This window comes from Dipodomys merriami, unplaced genomic scaffold (genome assembly GCF_024711535.1).
Source record: "Dipodomys merriami isolate MVZ:Mamm:240054 unplaced genomic scaffold, mDipMer1.0.p SCAF_99, whole genome shotgun sequence".
Classification (NCBI taxonomy): domain Eukaryota; kingdom Metazoa; phylum Chordata; class Mammalia; order Rodentia; family Heteromyidae; genus Dipodomys; species Dipodomys merriami.
This window is the reverse complement of record NW_027206612.1, coordinates 4,351,566-4,375,910: the sequence shown is the minus strand read 5'-3', so window position 1 is coordinate 4,375,910 and position 24,345 is coordinate 4,351,566. Positions and strand designations below refer to the sequence as shown.

Below are 24,345 nucleotides of genomic sequence, written 5' to 3'. Positions count from 1 at the left end.
GTTTGCTTTCCCCCTCCCCCCGGCTTGTTCCATTTCTTTCCAGACTTCTCCCTCCCCCCATTTCCCATGACTCAACTTACATAGTCAACACCTCAGACCAAGCCAGTTCTTTGCCCAGTGCCCTTTTAACTCCTTTGCTGTACACTTGGGATAAGATGTACATCCTTGTTGTGTCCTCAGCAATCATGGGAGTAGGTTGCTCATAAATGCAGCAGAACAGAGAAAGTACGAGTGGGTCAAAGCCGCTCCTGAGGGGTCTAAGGCGGCCGCACAGGGAGACCAGGCACCGTAAGGTCCGAGATGGTGTCAGAGATGGACGGCGTTCGGCCATGAAGAAATTCTGTGAAAGGTTCATTCCACTCTCAGCTTTCTCCTCCTGCAAAGGGCCCAGTGTTCAAAATGCCTTATTTATCGTGCTCAATATTCCACGAGGAAGAAATACGAGCTGGAAGAAATTCAACCTTACATTCTAATTCAAGAAATGCTAGTTAAGGTGGGGTGGAACTAGTCAGGTGTATCTGCTTTAGAAAGAAAGATTGTTCGCTCACGGAGAACCGGTCTGATACACTGGCTCAGAGACATGCAGAGAAGTTTCATAATTCCTCCTTTTTCCCTTCCCTTCTCTTTCCACTTGACTGGCAAAGCTCTGATGAAATTCACTTCAGAGGGGTTATTAAAATACAACTTAGTGTGGACCTTGGTTTTCAAAATGTTGGGTTTTGTTTGTGAGGTTTTGTTGTCTCACAACTCCCTGCTGCAGTCAACAGAGAAACAGGTTACGTGAATTAATCTGCATTATTTTCTTGAAAAGTGAACAGAAGTATAAACAGAATTTCATTTTTGAACGTGGCTTTTGAAAGTCTGCATGATAGAAAAAAGAAACGTGCTGGATCACGTGTCTATTATTAGTGAATTCGCCAGAATGACAGTGGCTCATAGCTAAGTCATGGAGCTGCGATTTCTTAAAGCTCAGCTACAAAGTACCAGGATATGTTCTTCTAGACCCATGGTGACCACAAGCATTGTGTGTGTTCCCAGTCCCCATGGTGACCTGACAGTCCCCTGCCGATGACACGCCTTGTGTGCTCCCAGTCCCCATGGTGACCTGACAGTCCCCTGCCGATGACACGCCTTGTGTGTTCCCAGGCCCATGGTCACACCCGCAGTGTGTTCTCACTGGTCCTGATGATGGGTCTGTCTCGACATCTGTGACAGGAGTTTACCTGCCCGCGACAGCCAGCACACCTAGCGTGAGGGGCCTTCCAAATCATCCCTGCACTGCAAGCCTATAAAAAATAGTAGCTACATGGGCTGGGAAGGCGGCTCAGTGGTAGAGCGCTCGCCTTGAGCTGAAGAGCTGTGGGACAGCGCCCAGGCCCAGAGTTCAGGCACCACGACCGGACCCCCTCCCCCCCAAAAAAAGTAGCTACAGAACTTCTCCACGAGCAAGCCTCTCTTCCCACACAAGCTGCTCTCCACGTGTTCACTGAACGACAGGAGCTCCTGAGATGCAAGGCTTGTCCACCTTCGTCTGTGTAACGTGCTCCGGGTGTTGGCTAGGAATGCAGGTACCCACTGTTGCTTTGGTGGCCAGCGCTGTGCCTCCTCCCCGAGGGCTGGCTGAGCCGCCTCTTCTCCCTCCCACAGGTTAAGTGCCTTTGAGGTGGTGGCGCAGGATGGAGCCAGCTCCGGCGTCCTCCAGTTCTGCTCGGCTCAGGAGTGCACCGAGTGGCTGTGCGCGGTGTCGGCCAACATCAACAGTCTGGTCCTTCACAATGTGAGCACAGCCCCCGGGACAAGACAGTCACGAAGGACGCACGTCACTGCAAATGACCCTCCGCAAGGCTGGACCTGCAGGGCGCGTCTGACCCCAAGGCTAAAGCTTAAGTCATCTAGAGATGTCCAAAGGAAGAGTTCAGACTAAGTCACGTGCGGATATTTCCCCATCCCTTGAGCTTTCTCCTCTCGGCCCCTCCCCTCCTTTCCACACACAAACACAGGAACTGTTTCATGCATACACATTGGCGTGATATGTTACGTGTACTCGAGGATGTTTAATTGGGTTAAAAATGTAATTACCCAAAGATGATGGAAATGTACAGGAAAGCTTCCTTAACCAAAAACACTAATCTGGGCCAGAAGAAAACAAATCTGTGCCCTTGAGTGATGTGTTTGATGTTTAAAGTCAAGAAAACTTCTCAAAGAAGAGAATTAATGAGACAGGGGAGAAGCAGACCCAGCTTCTGTAAGCCTCGGCTATCCCAGGCTGGCAGGGGAGTTGGCAGCACTGGCACCTGGCCAAAGTGGCCAGTGCCAGGCCCCGCCCTACTCCCCCCCAGCACTGGCCAGTGCCAGGCCCCACCTTACCCCTCCCGGCGCCGTGGCCAGCGCCAGTCCCCAGGGCCTTGTCCCTCCCAGCACCTCTACTCTGTTCTCACACCCCATGTCTGGTGTGGAGTGAGCAGCCGGGCTGGAGGGCATACACCAGCCCTGCTGACCTGCATGCTGGCCCTGCCTGCCTGTAGCTGGCCACCCTAGCAGCTGCCAGCGAGGGAGGCATGTGAGATCTCTGGGCTGAAGTAAGATGTGAGAGTTCTATTCTGATGACCTTTCTATTCTGAAATTATATAAGAAAGTTCCTTACTAAAGTTGTAGTTTTCATGTTTTGACACTTTGAATTCCAAAAATATGCGGGTGGATAGAAGTTAAAAAGAAACAGTAGCCGGGCGCTGGTGGCTCAAGCCTGTCATCCTAGTTACTCAGGAGGCTGAGATCTGAGGATCTTGGTTAAAAGCCAGCCCAGGCAGGAAAGTCCATGAGACTCTTATCTCCAGTAAACCACTAGGAAACAGGAAGTGGCGCTGTGGCTCAAGTGGTAGAGCACTTGCCTTGACAGCTCAAGAGCCGAGGGACAGCGCCCAAACCCAGAGTTCAAGGCCCACGACTGACAAAAACAAACAAAAATCCAGTGATGCCAGATCAGCATTTGCATATATGCTGTGTGGACAGGGCTGCATGCGTGGTTCCCCATCTGCTCTGTGGGATGGGGTGGTGAGGTGAGGCGGGGGGGGGGGGGGAGGGGAGAAGAACAGGTACTCTAGTTGTCCCTGGGCTTGTTCTGCTCCTATATAAATCACGGTAATGTTTTAGGAACTAAGATTGACCTCCCAAGGTTTGGAGACTCGGTATGAGCTTTGATCATTGCCGATCACGTTTTCCAAATGCTGAAATCTAACCCTCTGCTTGTGTCACAGCTAGACTTGTATCAAATGCTGAGATTCGGGAAAGAAAGACTGTGATGTGCTTTAGACAGGCTAGAGACCGAAGGCATGAATATACTTGTGTGCTGACTCTTTGCTACCCTTTCTCTACAGATGAAGATGGCAAATAAACGCTGCTCTCCTTCGGACCAGGTAGGAACTGCAGGTTTCACCTTGATTCTGTAACAAATCTCCAAAAGTAATCAGATCCTTTCTTGCAAATGTGAATTGGACATTTTGACAGGAATTAACTATAATATGTACTAGATCAATCTGATTACCTGTGACTTCCATGCATAAGCAACTTGTCTATCGGCAGCTGTAAACATTTTATAAGAAAACACGTTGTACCTGTATAATTTAGGACTGGCCTGTTGGACGGCATCCTTATGATGACAGGAGTTAATGCTGGTGTGATCCTGACCCCGTGCCCCGGTCCTGGGGCTTTGCTCTCACAGTCCTGGTGTCTAGTGCTCCTTCAGGCCCCTCTTCAGACCCACCAGCCCCGCCAGTCATCAGCCTTACTGGCTCAGTGAGGACAGCTCTGTTTTGGTGCAGCTCAATGGAGACCAGCCACAGCCATTGTAACAGAGCCGTTTCAGTGTGAGGACGATTAATTTTAAGCCACTATTATTCTATTTCCTTTCTAATAAACTTCTGGTTTTACTGGATGGCAGTGCCTGGGATTAAGCTATTTTGTACGTTTTCATTATAGTTCAGAGGAAGCAGGCACGGGAGGGCGTCTCTGTTTGATGCCTGCCAACTTTGCAAAGCTCAGTAGCAATGTGAGGATCCAAGACTGGTTTCTAGAAGGAAAAGTGCTCTTCCTATCCAGGTGTACTGAAAATCATGGGGCACTCAGGCTGCTTTGAATTAGACCCACTATCTATATTCTTACCTTAGGTAAGGAACACTAAAAAATGTCCTGAATAGAACTTTTAATGTTTCTCCAAATTAATCAACTGTTTACCTTTTATGCAAGTCGGTGGGGGTTAGACATTTCACAAATGTCTCCCACGTAACATGGGATTTATTTTACACTTCTACAAAATCCGCGTTCTCCGCTGCGTGCTGGCGTCTGAATGGAGTTCTCACGGCCTCCTTGTTCAGCACGCCCCGGCGGCGTCCCTGCTGCTGAGACACCGCCCCCAACTGGCTCTGCCCTCTATGCGGTGCTTTCCATTTGAAGCCTGGTACCTTGTGAGCATCATGAAAACTCACAGACTGCATGTCTGTGTGTGGAAAATCAGCTCCTGCAAGCCCCCGGGTGCCTCAGCTCCCCGCCGGCCTGGAAGGAATCACAGCATGCTCGCAAACCAGGCCACCCGGTGAGCGGACAGGAAGGTGCAAGCCCTCTTTGAGAACAGGCCGTTGGAAAGCACTGCGGTTGCAGGACTTGACTCAGGGGTACTGAGCAACACAGGACTCTCACGAGTGTACGGGAATTACCTGTTACTATGGGAAAAGCATTCCTCTGCAATCAAGCCTTGTTTTCCCACTTTGAAATGGCTTCCCTCATCACCAAGGGCAAAAACACAAGAGGGGTGCCGAGACCCTGGACCGTCAGAAAAGCCGTGGAGCCAGGACAAGACCTAACAGGTGTGAGGTGGTGGCTCAGCTCGCCTCCGCTCCAGCCCCGTGAACCTGCCCTGCGCCTGGCTTGGATGACCCTGGCGCTGACAGCCCTCCTCCACTCAGTCCTGCATTCTAATCCAACCCAAATAAGCATGGCTGGTGGAGCCTCAGCATCTCCATCTCTGCAGTAAGGACGTCACACTGTGGGTCTTTGTAAACTTTGAATTTCCATGTCACTTTGAATTTTCTCCAGGGTTTGAATTCGTCTGTTTGGCATGGACTGGGATCAGGAGAGTCTTGGTTCTGGACCAGCCACGGCAGAGAAGACCATGAGACTCCACAGACCTGCCTTTCAACCTCCATACCTCCACTGTGCACATATCCAAAGGAGAGTACATGAACGTGCCAGAAGGGCACCTGACAGCTGTTTACTGTAGCCCTGTTCACAGGAGCCAAGGAAGGATCAACCACGATGCCAACAACAAACAGATAAAGACGCGGCACTGATGTGTACTGCATATGCACTATACATACAATATACACTAATACTATTCAGACGTGAGACATGGTGTCCTTTTCAGGAAAATGGATGCAAAATAAGGATATCATATTGAGCAAGACAAAACCAGATCCAAAACAAGATATCAAACATGTTCCTCTTGTGTGAAAGCTACATCAAAAAGAAATGCATACTTATGTACATATGTATATATTATGCTCATATACATAATTATGTATGGATAAACATAGAACATGACTCTAAGGGACAATTTAGGAAAAGAAGGGGAAAGGGAAGCAAAAAAAGGAAAATACAGGGTGAATAATTTTGGTATATATTGCTACTATGTATGAAAACAGCACACGGCCTCGATAAAAGTTGTTAGTCACTAGTTGGTTGAGGCGAAGAGAAACAGGCTCTGTGGTGGGTGGGAAGCTGTGGGGTCATGGGATAACAAAAAGGAGGAAAATAGTTAAAGTGGACTATTAGAGTGTATGAAGACAGAGCGATGAATCCTGCCAAAAAATGTTAGAGAGAGCTATAAGTGGAAAATGGAGAGTGCTAGTGGGCATGACTTTCATTAGAATACACAGTATACAAGTGTAGAAGTAATTAATGTAAGTGAATAAAAAGGATAAAGTTAACCTCCCTTAATATTACTTATGAGCAGTAGTCTAAAGGGGAAAAAACATTCATAAAGCAGCCAGTGTTTCCAATAATAGCTTATTTCTGTGCTAATGGAGCTGGACAGTGATATTCTACATAAGCGGTAACTATATTCACATCTAATTGATGATTCAGATATTAACAGCATGACTTACCAACATGCTGTCCAGAAGAGCAGCTTGTTACTACACAATACGTAATTCTTGTTGAATTAAAGTGCCACTCACGGGGCTGGGAAGGTGGCTCAAGTGGTAGAGCACTAGCCTTGAGCTGAAGAGCTGAGGGACAGCGCCCAGGCCCAGAGTTCAGGCCCACCACTGACAAAAAACAAAACAAAACAAAAACAATCAACTGCCACTCACAGTACAACCAGATGTGAGGAGGAGAACCACCTGGATGGTGTCCAGTCAAAAGAGATGGGGGAAGAGGGGCTGGGACGGTGGCTCAGTGGCAGAGCGCTTGCCTTGCATGCCTGAGGCCCTGGGTTCGATTCCTCAGCACCACATAAGCCAGAAGTGGCACTGTGGCTCAAGTGGTAGAGCGCTAGCCTTGAGCTGCAGAGCCGAAGAACAGCGCCCAGGTTCAGAGTTCAGGCCCCACAACCGGACCCCGAAAAAAAAGATGGGGGAAGAGCCAAGCAATAGATGCCGGGCTTCCGGAGCCCCCGCTATGATCCCAGGCCAGCAACACAGAGTGACAGCTAGAGGATCATCTACCCACACAGAGTGACCTCCATGCTAACCAACAGCCAGAGGATCATCTACAACAGAGTGACCTCCACTGTAACTGACAGCTAGAGGATCATCTACAACACAAAATGACCTCCACTCTAACCCACAGCTAGAGGATCATCTACCAATACAGAGTGACCTCCATGCTAGCCAACAGCCAGAGGATCATCTACAACCTCCACTGTAACTGACAGCTAGAGGATCATCTACAACACAAAATGACCTCCACTCTAACCCACAGCTAGAGGATCATCTACCAATACAGAGTGACCTCCATGCTAGCCAACAGCCAGAGGATCATCTACAACCTCCACTGTAACTGACAGCTAGAGGATCATCTACAACACAAAATGACCTCCACTCTAACCCACAGCTAGAGGATCATCTACCAATACAGAGTGACCTCCACTGTAACCCACAGCTAGAGGATCATCTACAACCTCCACTGTAACTGACAGCTAGAGGATCATCTACAACACAAAATGACCTCCACTCTAACCCACAGCTAGAGGATCATCTACCACACAGTGACCTCCACTGTAACTGACAGCTAGAGGATCATCTACAACACAGAGTGACCTCCAGACTAACCCACAGCTAGAGGATCATGTACCATGGCTGCATCTCAAAACTAAAGAAATGTTTGCTGCAGCTGTCAGAGGAAATAATCTCAACTCAAGTTCACTCAGATTCAAGAGTGCACTTTCAACTTGCTGCTCACCCTCCCTCCCCCACACTGTCCTTCCTGTGCTCACCCTCCCTCCCCCACACTGTCCTTCCTGTGCTCACCCTCCCTCCCCCACACTGTCCTTCCTGTGCTCCTCCTCCCTCCCCCACACTGTCCTTCCTGTGCTCCTCCCTCCCCCACACTGTCCTTCCTGTGCTCCTCCATCCCCCACACTGTCCTTCCTGTGCTCCTCCTCTCTCCCCCACACTATCCTTCCTGTGCTCACCCTCCCCCACACTGTCCTTCCTGTGCTCACCCTCCCTCCCCCACACTGTCCTTCCTGTGCTCACCCTCCCCCACACTGTCCTTCCTGTGCTCCTCCTCCCTCCCCCACACTGTCCTTCCTGTGCTCCTCCATCCCCCACACTGTCCTTCCTGTGCTCACCCTCCCTCCCCCACACTGTCCTTCCTGTGCTCACCCTCCCCCACACTGTCCTTCCTGTGCTCCTCCTCCCTCCCCCACACTGTCCTTCCTGTGCTCCTCCATCCCCCACACTGTCCTTCCTGTGCTCACCCTCCCTCCCCCACACTGTCCTTCCTGTGCTCCTCCTCCCTCCCCCACACTGTCCTTCCTGTGCGCCTCCTCCCTCCCCCACACTGTCCTTCCTGTGCGCCTCCTCCCTCCCCCACACTGTCCTTCCTGTGCTCACCCTCCCTCCCCCACACTGTCCTTCCTGTGCTCACCCTCCCCCACAGTCCTTCCTGTGCTCCTCCTCCATCCCCCACACTGTCCTTCCTGTGCTCACCCTCCCTCCCCCACACTGTCCTTCCTGTGCTCACCCTCCCTCCCCCACACTGTCCTTCCTGTGCTCCTCCCTCCCCCACACTGTCCTTCCTGTGCTCCTCCTCCCTCCCCCACACTGTCCTTCCTGTGCTCACCCTCAGCCCCTCTGCACTGTCCTTCCCTCTCCCTCTCTCTCTTTCACCTGTCCATAGTCATTTTGTGTCTGTGAAATGTATAGCTCTGCCCTCAGCCCCTAGTGGGACTACCATAGTTGATAATTTTTCCTAGTGAACTCTCAGTGACAGTAATGGCTGAGCATTTCATGAAGGAAAGAGGAGGTCAGGAGGCTTAGCTGTTGTGGTCAGATTGCACTGTTTTTAGTTCCTTCATGCCTCCTGCCTTCCGCACTTGCTCCCTGGCTAGTGGCCGTCTGGGAGGTGGTCTGGACATTAGGCTGTGGGGCTGCTTGCAGGAAGTAGATCATTGAGGTTCGACTTGAAGGGAAGTTTGGACACTAACCAGCCATGGGGAGAAATGGACAGTTAATGCTCCTACAGTTTCAGATAACAATATGAGGAAATCAGGAGCAGAAGATTTTCAGCTCAGCCCTGCTCACCACGCCACAGACGAGGCTCAGACCCTGAGTGTGGCGTGAATCCTCACCAGACTCAGTGCCCTTAGGAGTTGTAGCAGTGGACCTTGTGTTAACATACAATTGCTGAGGGAACTCTGAACACCTTAGGACACACCCAGATATTCTGGAAACGTGGCTCTGTTGAACACATTGCTACATAAACAGTGATTTTTTTCATTATTCTGTAAAAAATCAGTGTATGTAATTCAGTTATTCTATATCCCCTGCCTAAAATGAATCCTACAAAATAAACTATATAAATCATTATCACCATGTAGTAGTGCAGTGATCATGCATTTAACTCATGTAAGTTTTAAACACATCAAATATCTGCTAGCTCAGGAAAGTGCCTCATTTTAACAGTGAAAATTGAGCACATCTTACAAGTTTAAGCAGCGTTTCTGCCAATATATTCCTCAGAAATTTCAGAAAGGGCAAGTCCGTTATTAGATATGTGTAAGCAACGTGTGAATTGAATTTCAAAGCCAGAGACATTCAAGGCATGGATTATATTTTAGTGGCTGTTCAGAACATTGGTACTATCTGAACAATGCATACTTTGCCCCTCCTGGCTGATATATTTAAGAGGAGATTGTTCAACAACACGTATTAAATTCTCATCATTATCATGTGAGATAAATGATTCAAGTTCTGTTTATTGGGGGGAAAGGTTCTAGTTATGCCATATGTGTCCACGGTCACATCCAAAATAAAATGTATTATTGTAATGTCACCATCTTGTCACATTTATAACAAATGTTATCTTTTGGATGTAAGTATATACATAGAAAAAACACAAACTCATGAGACATGAAATATTTGAGTCATGTAAAAAGCTGTATTTCTTTTCTGAGCCCTGTTAACAAAGCAGTGTGACAATGACATGAAGACCAAGGAAATAGAATAGAAAACTCAGGATAAACTGACACAGCTACAGCAATCTGATTTGTGACAAAGGAGCTGAAGCAACATCGTAAACTTCAAAACTATCACAGGAAGCATGAAGAAAATACCTGAGGATGCTGGCTAGTGCAGTTATTTTCTGAATAGGATGCAATTGCCCAGGAAATAAAAGCAAGAATTGACAAGTTGGATTTCATCAAATTACACATTTTTACATCAAAGAAAACAATTATTAGACATTCTACAGAATAGTAATTACTATGACAATTTTTAGAACAGTAAAGAAAATCTTTCCAGCTATTCAATGGATAGAGGATTAATTTCTATATTATAAAAAGAGCTAAATAAGTAAACAACAAAAGAAGTCCAGTTGATAAATGGGTAAACAAACTGAACAGAGTTCCCTAAAGAAGTACAAATGGCAAAGAAGTACATTAAGAAATGTTCAGCATCCTTAACCCAAAAGGAAATGCAAATCAAATGGTATGGTACTGGGCACTGGTGGCTCACACCGGTAATCCCAGCTACTTGGGGACTAAGGTCTGAGGATCCAAGTTCAAAGGCAGCCCAAGCAGGAAAAGTCTGTGACATTCTTATCTCCCATAATCACCAATAAGCCAGAAGTGGAGCTGTGGCTCAAGTGGTAGAGCACTAGCCTTGAGCAAAAAGCTCAGGGATACCACCCAGGCCCTGAATTCAACCCCCAGGACTGGTGCAAAAGATAATGCATTGTGAATCCAACCTACTTCATGACCATTATCATGTTCAAATGCTGCTGAGGATGTTGGGGACAGACGGACGGACAGCTGTGCACTATTGGTGCTTATGCACCTACTGAAGCTATTGTGGAGATCAGCATGGAGATCCTGCACGTTCCAAAACAGACCTGCGGAAGCCCCAGCCACACCAGCTTTTGACGTAATCTGAAGGGTATAAATCAGCATGCCAGAGAGACACCTATGTGCTGTGTCTGTCCTAGCTCTGTTCACCAGCTGTGCAATGAGCTGAGGGGCTTAACAGCCCGTGAATGAATAAAGAAAATTTGGTACACACAATGGTGTGCTATTCAGCCATAAAGAAAAACAAAATTAGATCATTTGGAGGGAATTAGATGGAACTGGAAATCACCTTGACTGATATAAGCCAATCTTAAAAAAACATAAAAAACCAAAATATGTTTTCACTGAGGAATATAAGATGGTGGTGATAATGGAGATAATGGAGATGATGGTGATGGTGAGGATGATGGTGATGGTAGGGATGATGGAGATGATGGGGATGTGGGGATGATGGAGATTATGGGGATGATGGAGATGATGGAGATGGTAGGGATGATGGAGATGGTGGGGATGATGGAGATGGTGGGGATGATGGAGATGATGGTGATGGTAGAGAGGGTGGGGATGATGCAGATGATGGGGATGGTGGGGATGATGGAGATGATGGGGATGATGGAGATGGTGGGGATGATGGGGATGGTGGGGATGATGGATGATGGGGATGGTGATGGTGGGGATGATGAGGAAGGTGGGGATGATAGACATGGTGGGGATGATGGGGATGATGGTGATGGTGGGGATGATGGGGATGGTGGTGATGGTAGAGAGGGTGGGGATGATGCAGATGATGGGGATGGTGGGGATGATGGAGATGATGGGGATGATGGAGATGGTGGGGATGATGGAGATGATGGTGATGGTGGGGATGATGGGGATGGTGGGGATGATGGATGATGGTGATGGTGGGGATGATGAAGATGGTGGAGATGATGGAGATGGTGAGGATGATGGGGATGGTAGGGATGATGGGGATGATGGAGATTATGGGGATGATGGAGATGATGATGAGGTAGAGAGGGTGGGGATGATGCAGATGATGGGGATGATAAGGATGATGGAGATGATGGGGATGGTGGGGATGATGGAGATGGTAGGGATGGTGGGGATGGTGGGGATGATAGAGATGGTGGGGATGATGGGGATGATGGAGATGATGGGCATGATGGAGATGGTGGGGATGATGGAGATGGTAGGGATGATGGAGATGATGGGGATGGTAGGGATGATGGAGATGGTAGGGATGATGGGGATGGTAGGGATGATGGAGATGGTGGGGATGATGGAGATGGTAGAGATGATGGGGATGGTAGGGATGATGGAGATGGTGGGGATGATGGAGATGATGGAGATGATGGGGATGGTGGAGATGGTGGGGATAATGGAGATGGTGGGATGATGGGGATGATGGAGATGGTAGGGATGATGGGGATGATGGAGATGGTAGGGATGATGGGGATGATGGAGATGGTAGAGATGATGGGGATGATGGGGATGATGGAGATGATGGGGATGATGGAGATGGTAGGGATGATGGATATGATGGAGATGGTGGGAATGATGGGGATGATGGAGATGGTAGGGATGGTGGGGATGATGGGGATGATGGAGATGGTAGGGATAATGGGGATGGTAGGGATGATGAGGATGATGGGGATGATGGAGATGATGGGGATGATGGAGATGGTGGGGATGATGGAGATGGTGGGGATGATGGAGATGGTGGGGATGATGGAGATGGTGGGGATAATGGAGATGGTGGGATGATGGGGATGATGGAGATGATGGGGATGGTGGGGATGATGGAGATGGTAGGGATGATGGAGATGATGGGGATGATGGAGATGGTAAGGATGATGGGGATGATGGAGATGGTAGAGATGATGGGGATGGTAGGGATGATGGAGATGATGGGGATGATGGAGATGATGGGGATGATGGAGATGGTAGGGATGATGGATATGATGGAGATGGTGGGAATGATGGGGATGATGGAGATGGTAGGGATGGTGGGGATGATGGGGATGATGGAGATGGTAGGGATAATGGGGATGGTAGGGATGATGAGGATGATGGGGATGATGGAGATGATGGGGATGATGGGACTGGAATGTGAAACAGGAATGGCTGGGACCAGCATGAGTGTGCGAAAGGAGATGGTCCTAGAGGCTGACACCCACGGTGTGTGTGGTATGTACATGTAGGTGAACCCTGCCCAGCCCTGTCTCACAGTGGAGGGCAGAGGACTGGTATGGAGGGGCTGAACCTGCTCAAGGTGTACCGCGAGCACCCGAGGAACTCCTTGGTACTATAAATTTACTCAAAGGAAATTCAGAAAAGCTTTGCCTATCCAGGAGAGTCGGGTGAAACAAAATGGAAACTTTGCCTGAGGCAGATTGTGCACCATGGCAACATCATCTCCTGGAAGAGGTGGTGTTTTTAGCCCCTCGGAGTTCTTCACCTCTCGGGGAGTTTTTCACTGAGCACCAGAGGGAGTTGGCCAGGCCATCCAGAGAGGCCTGAAGCAGATGCTGCCTCCACTTGGCCGTAGCCATGAGCTCCCAGTGCAGCCGGGGCTCTGTGCACAGGCAGGAGCCGCTGCTCATGCCTGAGGACCCGGCCCGGGCCAGTGCTGCCCTGAAGCTGAACAGGTCTCTTACTCACTAATGGGGTCTGGCGTCTGTCTTGACTAAAGTTTCTTGAATGAGGATACGTTACATGAATGGCTTCCTTGAAATTATGTAATGATGAGGTAAGAGATGGCCGGCCACTGTTGTTTAGTATACACATTCATGTCACATTCAGAGTTTAGGTCTGGCGAGAATCGTTCTTGGTATGTTTTAAACTCATACATTGTGTTCTCAAACAGCATGGCTGTTCCCATGGTCTGTCTGGATCGGGTCTGGTCTGGGGTTACTGCTCTTGCGTGTGGTTAAAGCACTGTCTCCTGGCGTGCCCTCCTTAAGGCTGGCTTTTAATTTTCAGAGGTTTCCCTCTGCAGGTCGTGCACATGGGGTGGGTGAGCGAGAGGCTCCAGGGAGAAGACGCCGCTCTGTCGTTCTCCTCCAAGTTCCTGGCGCTGAAGGGCTCCTCCGTCTACATTTTCCACACTCCTCCGGTAAGGACACCTTCGAGTGACTCCCAGGGCTGTTCAGAGACGAGGCCGTTGGACCCAGGTCTGAGGAGGGCAGAGAGGAGGCTGCAGCCGCCCTCTCCAGACATCAGTGGCTGGCAGGACCCAGCCTCGGGTTCACAGAGGTTCCTGAGGAATTCCATTCCCGGCTTTCAGTTCACGTGTCAACTGGATATTGTAGCATGTCTCTGCATTGGTTTGGAGGTAGAGTGCTCAAGGTTGTGGGCTTACTGCATCTGTTCCCTGGTCGGAGAATCCAAAATGCAACCAAACCAAAACAACCTTTTCCTCAGAATGCAGTGGCCGATCATGAAATTTAAAGTTATTCCCTCATACCTTCCAGACATCTTTACAATAAATATGCCGCTTCAGTGGGGCTGGAACAGAAATGTGGGACTAAACACAAGTTCTTTGGTTTCACTTTCCAACTCCCGCACAGGGGCTGCTTCCCAAACTGGCAGACACAACATGGGGATTCTGGGAAAGCTTAGTTCTTTACGTCATTTTCACTTCTTTGTGAGTCTGAACACCACCAGAGCTGCAAACAGACAATAAAACTTGAAAGCTCAGGTAGCTAAAGAATCTAGACCCACGCCACACTGCATGACCACTAAAATCAAACAGCGTGACACAAAGTGTCACCTCCAGACATGAGGACAGTAACGTATGTGTTTTCTCTTCATTGATAAATAAGTAACTTGGGGTTCTTTTATGAGTGCAGAATTTGCACCATTCCCCCTCTTCCCCTGATGTTCACAGCTCACAGGGCCACTGATGACAGGAAAGGTGACTGACCGGCGGTGACTGCCACCCACAGCCTGCATCCACCTCAGACTGCCTTCTGCCCCAACACACTTTTTCTCCCCCAAGACCAGATAGAGGACACCACCCTGAGTCTAGCTGTGAGTTCCGCTTCTTATTTACAAGCCACAGACCAATGTTGTGCGTTTGCCCACATTAGAGTTACCTTCACACATACTTGTACAAGTGTGGACTGAATAAATACACTAATGTTCCTAGCATTTTTCCTAAATGTAGTTTCTATTGTGTTGCCTGAGAGAGCACTTCAGGGAAGAACTGTTTTTAGAAAGGTTTTTAGTAGAATTAGGAGCCGCGTCTCAGGTTTGCATACCTCAGCCGCGTGGCGTTCTGCGGTGGTGGGGACACCCTGGCACCGCCACGTGTCTGGCTAGAGCAGGACAAGTACTGATGGAGCCATCTGCTTCTGAGGCCTGCGGCTCCTCCTTCCTCCTGTGCCAATCAACACCAGAGCTCACAGGAAGACATGGAAAGGGGAGGGCAGAAGGGTGGATAACTAGTCTCAAGGTTAGAGTCCTGTGACCGGTTTTGTCTGCGCACTCCTGGAATCTCCGCGTGGTTGTGGGACTTCTGGTGGGGTTCTGGCCCTCACGCAGTGGCTCCTGTGTGGAGAACATAAAGCAGATGCCACCCTGACCGTAAAGCAGGTGGTTCGCATGGAAGTCTTCTCAAGTGCCATGTGTTTCTTCTCCAGCGAGCTGGAAGGTTTCTTGACCTTGTATCTACCCTGTTTTTTCCAAATCTAGAATAACCCTGGAGTGAGGGGAAGTTTCTTGCGTATTATGGAGCAAGTGACTTACAGGCATCGGAGATAGAGAAGCTCTGCGGCTTTCGTCCTCTGTGCTGGGGCATGTCGGAAAATCTTCTTTAGAGCGAACATAGAGGGCAGAGGAGAGGGGAGACAGCAAATCTCAAAAGTATTTTGGGGTTTAAACTTTCAACCAAACACAGAGCACATTCCAAGAGAAGGCGATAGACAGTCTAACTCTGAATGCTTCAGAACTTCCTGCAGGTGGGGGGGGGGGAGGGAGGGGGGAGGGGGGACCGAGTGTACCCCATCCAGGAGCACCATCGGCCGGGGCACAGCAGGCCCTCAGCCCCGACGGGACATCTCAGTGCCAGGGCTTCTGCGTGGGGGCCCAGTGAGGCTCACTCGCCAGCTCCCACGTTGGAGGAAATTTATATGATTCTAAGGTAGAAATGGCAGTTGTTTCTTAAAAAAAGTGGCCAGGTGCTGGTGGCTCACGCCTGTCATCCTAGCTACTCGGGAGGCTGAGATCTGAGGATCGCGGTTCAAAGCCAGCCCAGGCAGGAAAGTCCATGAGACTTTTATCTCCAATAAAGCACTAGAAAACTGGAAGTGGCGTCACCTCACCCCTTTCAAGTACCCCGTTTCTAATGTTTTACTTTCCTGAATTTTTATTTTGCCTTTCTATGGAATTTCACTATTTAGGTTCTCTCTTGAATTTGCTATATTTAAGGTAATGCATTTGCATATACTTACATACCACCCATTGTATTTGCTTGTACATTTATAATACAAATCTAGCTTCGTATAAGGAAAAGCATACATCCTTTGTCTCTGGGCCTGACTTTCATCACTTAACATAATTATTTGCAGGTCTTTCCATTTCTTAACAAATGGAACAATATTCTATATTGGATGAGTAAAATTCCATTGTGTATATACAGCATATTTTCTTGATCCATTTGTTCATTGAGGGGCATCTGGTCTGATTCCATACCTTGGCTGTGGTTAATAGTGCTGCAGTGAACATGGTTGTGCTGGTGGCTTTAGTGTGGGCTGGCTTGTGGTCTTTTGGATAAATGCCCAGAAGTAATTGCTGGGTCATAGGGTAGTTCTATGTTTAATCTTTTGAGGAACCTCCACACTGCTTTCCAGAGTGGCTGAACAAGCTTACATTTCCACCAACAGTGTAGTAGCATTCCCTTTCAGCCATATCCTCACCAGCATTTGTGTTCTTGATAATGGACATTCTGCATGGTATGAGGTGGAATCTTGCTCTTGTTTTGGTTTGTATTTCCTTTATGGCCAGAGATGTTAAGCATTTCTCCATGTATCTACTGGCCATTTTTACTTCTGAGAAGACTCTCTAGCTCAAAATTAAGTTCTCTACCACTTGAGCCACAGCACCACTTCCAGTTTTCTGGTGGTTTATTGGAGATAAGAGTCTCATGAACTTTCCTGCCTGGGCTGGCTTTGAACGAGATCCTCAGATCTCAGCCTCCTGAGTAACTAGGATGACAGGGTGAGCCACCAGTGCCTGGCAAGGGTTTAAATTTTTAAGTGATCAGTATATTCTGGATACTTGGACTTTGTCTGATGTGTAGCTGACAAGTCTCCTGTCCTGTGTGCTGTCTGTTTGGCTTGTCGGCTATGTCCTCTGCAGGTCAGCCTCATTTGTTGTGTCTTAAGGTCTCCTCTCAGTCAAAGGATGAGTTTTACCTGATGTTTTTCTTGGCTATTTACTCGAGATGTGTGTACCTGGAGCTCTGAGCACAAGGCTGGAATCATGGCTAGCTACTGTAGCCAGCTGTGAGTGAGACCTTTCAGGTAACTTATTAATAAATGGCTCATTCTTAGCACCTGGCTCTGAGCTCGTTTTGATTTTTCTTTATGCCCTTAATTTTATTTTCTTTAACTTTTTATGTCATCTGCTATGGGCTAGCCTATGTTGGGCTGCTGGTGAGGAGCCACCAATTGATGGCCACATGATGAGATCATGGTTTAAAGACATGATGGGGTAAACTGGATTAATTATACTGGTTGGAAAAAAGGTGTAAGATTGAGAATAAAATTAAAATTTATTACATTGTTGAATACTGTAGATATTTCTGCATGGACTATTTTAGCTTAGAGTTGTAAGCCATAGCATGTCATTTAAAATTAGAGGGTTTTCATCATCATTGTGGTGAACTGTAATAAGTCAGGATTAATTATGAAATATTAACTGTAAATATTAATCCAACTGATTTTGGATTTTTAATCCAAATAATTAGTTAGCTGATAAGTATTTCACTCATTTCTGAAACAGAATTGAACGGTAAATTTAGTCCTAAAGGCCAGTGGCTGCCCCACAGCATCTCTCTCCACCGTCCCAACCCGCACATACAATCAACCCCTTTCACAGAAAGCGCGTCTTAAATTCTCTACACTTAACCTGTAATTGATCCTTAACCTAGGGAGGGTCTAAAATGATTCCTACTATTATACCTGACGGTGAAACAGGTCAGTTCCGGCTTTCACAGAAAGCGCGTCTTAAATTCTCTACACTTAACCTGTAATTGATCCTTAACCTAGGGAGGGTCTAAAATGATTCCTACTGTTATACCTGACGGTGAAACAGGTCAGTTCCAGCTTGCCTGTTCTTGTCTGGTGACACACACAGCCGCATGCCAACAGTGCACACGCATTCCTGGCCCACATGGAGCTCAGTTACGCCGGTGCCCCTGGACACCTACCATGTCATGTGGCGGTCTGGAGGCCCCACAGTGTCCCACAGTGGTGTCATCCTTGTGTAAGACATGTGTGCTCTCAGGCTGGTGTTCCCTGCCTCCCGCCACCTGTCTATTTTGTGTTTCTTGCAGGTGAGCACACTGGACTGGGCACGAGCAGAAAGAGTCTACAGCCTCTGTGAGGTGCTCTTCAAAGTTCACAAGGTGGGCGCCTTGGACACTGAGATACCTTGGGTGCCAGAGCGAGAGGGCTTGGTCACTGGGGTCAGCTGAAATAGTAAAATAATAGAACCTTTCCTGCATGCATCCTGCTGTGTGAGTCAAGAAGGCTGCTGTGCTGGTGTTCACTGGGGGATGCATGGAGGTGTTCCTCTGTGTCACTGCGGCAGGTGAGCGTGCGTGCATGTGTGTGTGTGTGTGTGTGTGTGTGTGTGTCACAGACAGGCGAACCTGCATGTGTGTGTCACAGGCAGCTAGATTGTGTGAATGCGTGTGCAAGTGTACTTTTGAAGGACTTGTGTTTTAGTGTTTCTGATTCATGTGACATATTTGGGGGAATTTTTATTTTGGTGTGGTTATTGGTATCTTTATTGTGGCTGCTGCTATTGGAGATATTTCCAAGCACAAGTACAAATCTGCCTTAAATCCTGTTTTGTGTAAGCCTTAACTGGACTGACAAAGGTAATGTTAAAGAACTCTGACCCCTGTCAGAGGGACAGACTCACTGAGCAGTGAGGGGCAAAGTTTTACACAGGGTGGTTGAGAGCTTTCCGGGCAGCCTGAGGGCACGGTTGCAGAGAAGATTTCCCTTCTAGGATCTCAGACTCTGCTGCTCCTAACAGGCGCTCCGCCTGTGTGCTTCACTGTGTGGCAGGGCTTTGGTAGGAGGAATGCCAGGGCTGCCCAAGGGAGGATGAGCGGCCGCCGGTGCGTCCGGGCAGGGCACAGACCGCGGGTGAGGCCGCAGCCCCGCGCGCACACAGGTGCACAGACAGCCGTTGGGAGCGCAGAGCACATTGTGCTGAGTGCATGTTCCTGAGAGCTAGCAGACCTCCAGGTTTGTAGAGACATGTTCACAGCCCTAAACTGAACAAAGAATGTGAAGTGGCGCCATGGCATGGAAGTGTGCGGACGTGACGACCTCTCCTTAGCACTGGGTGAACTGTGCTGCTTGTGTGCTAGAGCTTTACCCCTCCCCAGGAAGGATGGGCATGCTCCGCGACGCAGAACGCAACCCGTTCATCTCCCGAGACCCCACAGTGTTCCGAAGCCAAAGCCCAATTCACGGAAAACTCCAAAAGCAAGCTCTAGCATCCAGCCCTCCATGTCACCGAGTAACCATTACTGTCACAGGGAGGAGGAATCGCGGGAGCACCAAGGAAGCCCTAGACCAAAGTCTAACAGGGCAGATGCTAAGTCCTGCACCTCTGTGTCCAGCACCCAGCACACGCTGTTGGGATGTGAGCGGCCCTGACTCCGTGCCCTGCCGTTTCCAGCCCCATGGCCTTTCCACAGCTGGCTGCACTCGCTAGAATGCACTCCGTAGAGGTTCAGATCCCTAGAACCTCCAGGAAGGTTCCACGGAAGCACGTGCCAGGATGAATGGAAGCTTCTAGCTGGCCTTTGGGCCCGCCTGGCTTGTCTCCGACGCTGATCAGAGCTGGCTGCCTGTCTTTCTCAGGAGAGGATGGACAGATGTTTAGACAAGGGTTCCACTTCTCCAGCCGCTTCTGCGCAGTCCACTGAGGCGGGATCACACCCCAGGTCAGCTCCCGACCTCTGCCTCCGTGACAGATGGGTCTGCCTGGCAGCTAGACACCACCGTTCCCGGGATAGCAGAGCAGTGCAACGATGAACGAACCTCTTTTCCTCCTTCTTATGGGAGAAAATAAAATCCGAGGCGGCCATTACGTACATAAAGTGTAAGTGCAGGACTTAGCTGAGAATTTGATTGCAAACAGCCATCAACCAAAAGTTAGGAGTCCCTAGCTGGGCATCGTGAGCAACTGCACAGGATCATTTTGTAGCTGCATTGCCAGGAATCTGGTGATGTGAGAATAAGCATCAGTTCTCACCCAAATGGCTCAGGACGGCCGTATAAAGACAGCATGATCCCTGTTGAAGAAGATAATTGAACTTCTGCGAGCTGAGGGTGGGTTCCCTGCCAAGCTGTCACTTCAAGCCGTGCAGTCATTTGATTTTGGCTCCATTTCATAGGGGGGGGGGTTGTTTTGTTTGTTTGTTTTTTGTTTTGGGTCTGGTCGTGGGGCCTGAACTCTGGGCCTGGGCGCTGTCCCTCAGCTCTTCAGCTCAAGGCTAGTGCTCTACCACTTGAGCCACAGCGCCACTTCCGGCTTTTTTCTTTTTGCTTATGTGGTGCTGAGGAATCAAACCGAGGACCTCAGGCATGCAAGGCAAGCACTCTACCACTGAGCCACCTTCCCAGCCCTCCATTTCATAGTTTTAAGAGTTGAGGCTTAGAAGTAAATTGCTCAAGGTTATGCAGCTACAGGTAGCAAAGAAGGCTCTCAAATCTTTTTTGTCTAACCTCTTTAATATATTTATATACTTATTTGTGAACGTATCACTTTCCAACGACAACTAGTGATAAGAAAGAAAATGATCTGCCGCTCAGAGTGCCTGGCCCGATAAATGCCCGTGAGAGTTCTTCCCTCATTATCTGTCTTTGACATTTAAGCTTAATAAATTCAAAATTTTCTGCAAAGCAAGGCCAATGACTAATACGTTATTCTTAGTTTATGAGATTTAATCCTCTTACTGAATAGTTTCATGGTATCATTTTCTGGCTTGAAGGATCTCAGGGGCTCCAAAGTTAAGGCTGACTTAAGATTAGTAACACACGCACATACATTTCCAATTCATGCACTCACACCAGAAAGGAGCAAGTGTCTGCATGATTCACGAGATTAAGGGTGCGATCACCAGGCCGCAGCCGCAGAAGACACGCACAGGGTCTCGGGAACCTCCTGCGGCGTCAGCACCCCGGCGTGGGGCATCTGTGTCCCCTGCACACAGTGTCACACGCGTCAGGGGTCACGTTTACGCCAGAGCAGTGCCTCCAAGGCCTGTGTAAGCAGACTTCGGATGAAGTCATTTACCAGCCACCCTCTGGGTTGGCACAGATAAGGGAGTGGACAGCAGTGGGCCATGGCCCCCGCATGTGGGCAGCCGGCCCACCTTTCTGTCACTGCGCATCGGGCTGGGTATTTGTGAATGAGAGATGGAGATAGACAGACAGAAAGGCAGAGGACAGAAAGAAACACAGAGATAGAGGCAGAGAGACACAGCAGAAGAGAGAAGAAAACCCCACCTGGACATGTCACCTTCCGCCATACTGCTGATCCGACGCTGGTGACAGCTGAGAACATGCAGGCCCCGTGTCTTACCCTGAGATAAAAATCTGAAGTTGGGCAGGAAGTGTGTGTAAAAACTCAGGAAGAAGGCATGCTGAGAGAAGACCAGGAAATGGCCTGGTGAGAACGTAGCTTCATGCTCTGTGGGTGTGAAGACCCCGGGAGGAAATGTGGTGAGGACATGGCTCCGTGCTCCACAGGTGTGAGGACCAAGAGAGAAGGCATGGTGAGAACACACTCCATGCTTCACAGGTGTGAAAACCCAGGAGGAAGCATGGTGTGAAGAAAGCTCCAGCTCCCCAAGTGTGAAGACCCAGTGGACACATGGTGAGAAGACGGCTCCATGCTCCAGGGGTGTGAAGACCCAGAAGGAGGCGTGGTGAGAAGATGGCTCCGTGCTCCATGGGTGTGAAGGCTCAGGAGGTGGCATGGTGAGAAGATGGCTCCATGCTCCAGGGGTGTGAAGGCCCAGGAGGTGGCGTGGTGAGAAGATGGCTCCGTGCTCCAGGGGTCAGAAGTCATAGGACAGTGAGGGGAATCTGTGATCCTGGCAACGCAGTACACACGATATAGAGCTTTCTTTACTTTGGAGACTATTTCTAAAACGTTTGCTCTTTTTGTTCAGGATCTTGTGTTATAAGTAGACTGAGGAGGACATGGAAAGTTCAGTGCTGGGGGCAGAATGATCATGGGGAGGAGGGGGATCTTCAGTGCTGGAACGCAGGCTGGGCATGGGGAGGAGGGGATCTTCAGTGCTGGGGACAGGTTGAGCATGGGGAGGAGGGGGATCTTCAGTGCTGGAGCACAGGCTGAGCATGGGGAGGAGGGGGATCTTCAGTGCTGGAACGCAGGCTGGGCATGGGGAGGAAGGGAACTTCAGTGCTGGGGACAGGTTGAGCATGGGGAGGAGGGGGATCTTCAGTGCTAGAGCACAGGATGAGCATGGGGAGGAGGGGGATCTTCAGTGCTGGAGCACAGGCTGAGCATGGGGAGGAGGGAGATCTTCAGTGCTGGAACGCAGGCTGGGCATGGGGAGGAGGGGATCTTCAGTGCTGGGGACAGGTTGAGCATGGGGAGGAGGGGGATCTTCAGTGCTGGAGCACAGGCTGAGCATGGGGAGGAGGGGAATCTTCAGTGCGGGGGACAGGCTGAGTTTTTCTTCTTTGCACGATAGGGAGCCAGTTCTTCCTAGGGACCAGGCAGAGGTACATGCTCAAGTGAGCACTGTCTGCAATGTAGTTGAGTTTATGCCAGTCATCAGCACAAAAGCCTTCCCTCCTGCTTTAACACTACACCTGGAGAAGAAGTCGTTTGGTTACCATTATTTTGAGGGAACGTCACCGGGGATAATCGGAGCCGAGGCATGTGTGTGAAGTATGTATGGTGTCTGTCCTGGAGCCCCGCCCGCCCCAGGTAAAGCCTGCCTATGAAGTATGGCCGGGTGGCCTCTCCCCGCAGTGCCTGCCTCCCTCCTTCCACCTCCTTTTCCTCCAGCCAGACTCTGCTTTCCAGCTCTAACCCACTTTCAATCCATGCTGTTTTCCAGTTCTGGCTTACAGACGACTACTGGCTACAGGCCAACGTATATCTGGGTCTCCAAGACTTGGACGTTGAGGACCAGCGGCCGTACTGCTTCAGCGTTCTTGCTGGCCACGGGAAGAGCCACGTCTTCGGGGTGGAGCTGGGCTGTGAGCTGGCCGTGTGGGAGAAGTCATTCCAAAGAGCCACTTTCCTGGAAGTGCAGAGGACGGGGGTGAGTGGACGGCCCGTCCTTGTCATTGCACACACACTCGGAAACATGGCTGCCGGAACCCATTGACCCGTTACTCAGAAAACTCATGCTGGGAGTGAGCATTACTCAGCTGAGCCCTCGACAAGCAAGGCCTTTCCCACTCAGATTGCTCAGTACGTGGCAGACGCTGTTGTAGGAGAGGTAAGAAGCAGTCCACGTTTGTACACACACACACACACACACACACATTCACACGCATACACGCACTTAACACAAGGAAAGGGGCTCCACAGATGCTAGAAAAGATGAAACCTGGCTGCCTTTGCAGGGGACGGGACGCCGGCCTGCGAGTGAGTGGAAGGCGGCTTGTAGTACCTGGATACGCCATATTGGGAGGCACTTGATGGTGCTTCTCAAGCTTAAGGGTCCAAAGGAGAGTGCAAAACACCTCGCGTCGAGCTGCGTCTCCCTCTTAACGGCAGCTAATCGATCACCCACAAATGTGAAACGGGTGTCCACTGAGTGGACAGAGGGGGATGTGTTCCGTCCATGGATGTGGCGTCCCTTCGGGGGGCGCACCTCTGGGAAGAGGGGTGACAGGAAGTGCATGGAGCATTGGAGAAGAGGCTTACCTTCTCACAGTTCCACGTTCAGTCCTGGCCAGGCGTAGATAGTCGGAGAGGCTGCTGAACCTGGAGACAGAGGCAGCTTTTTTTTTCCAAACAGGAGATAATGTGCGGCGTGTGGGTTATTCATCGGTCAGCCAGGCATGCACGTGCACCGCTCCGTCCCGCGCTGTGCCGGGCGGGACGAGGCTCAGCAGCGCTGCTTCTATTCCTCGTGCATGTGGTCTGCTAGCTCACGATGTGACGTCACAGTTGGAGGTTCACGGGACGTGAGGGACGGCCTTCCTCCCTGGCCCCATCCCTGCGGCTTCCCTTGCGCTGGGTGTCGTTCAGGGATTGCTCACTGCAACCTCGTGTCTGAGGTTCGAGGTCACGGCTCAGGGCGTGGCGCTGGTGGGCAGCCAGCTCAGCCTCCCCACTGGGACCGACCTCCTGTGTGCCGTGTGTAGCCGTGTAGAATTGCCGGTTCCGAACTCAGTGCACTGGAGGCCAGCGTGCAGAGGTGCTTCTGGGGGTGGGGCTTCTGCTTGGAGACACAGCAGTGGCTCTCTTTTCAACACGGCACTTGGCCGTGGGGACAGCACTCTGCCCCTGGCAGGGTGTGCACCGAACAACAGCATCTGGTGTGT

General features: G+C 49.8%; 1 protein-coding gene across 1 annotated transcript in view; it reads left to right on the top strand.

The window, feature by feature from the left end:
- Positions 1–24,345, top strand: part of Sntg2 (syntrophin gamma 2) — a 106,458-nt gene that overhangs the window by 51,430 nt on the left and 30,683 nt on the right. Inside the window, exons 8-12 of the mRNA XM_070014668.1 lie at positions 1,648–1,777; positions 3,375–3,413; positions 13,557–13,673; positions 18,117–18,188; positions 22,905–23,111. Coding sequence (XP_069870769.1) covers positions 1,648–1,777; positions 3,375–3,413; positions 13,557–13,673; positions 18,117–18,188; positions 22,905–23,111 — 565 coding nt within the window. The remainder of the gene's footprint in view (positions 1–1,647; positions 1,778–3,374; positions 3,414–13,556; positions 13,674–18,116; positions 18,189–22,904; positions 23,112–24,345) is intronic.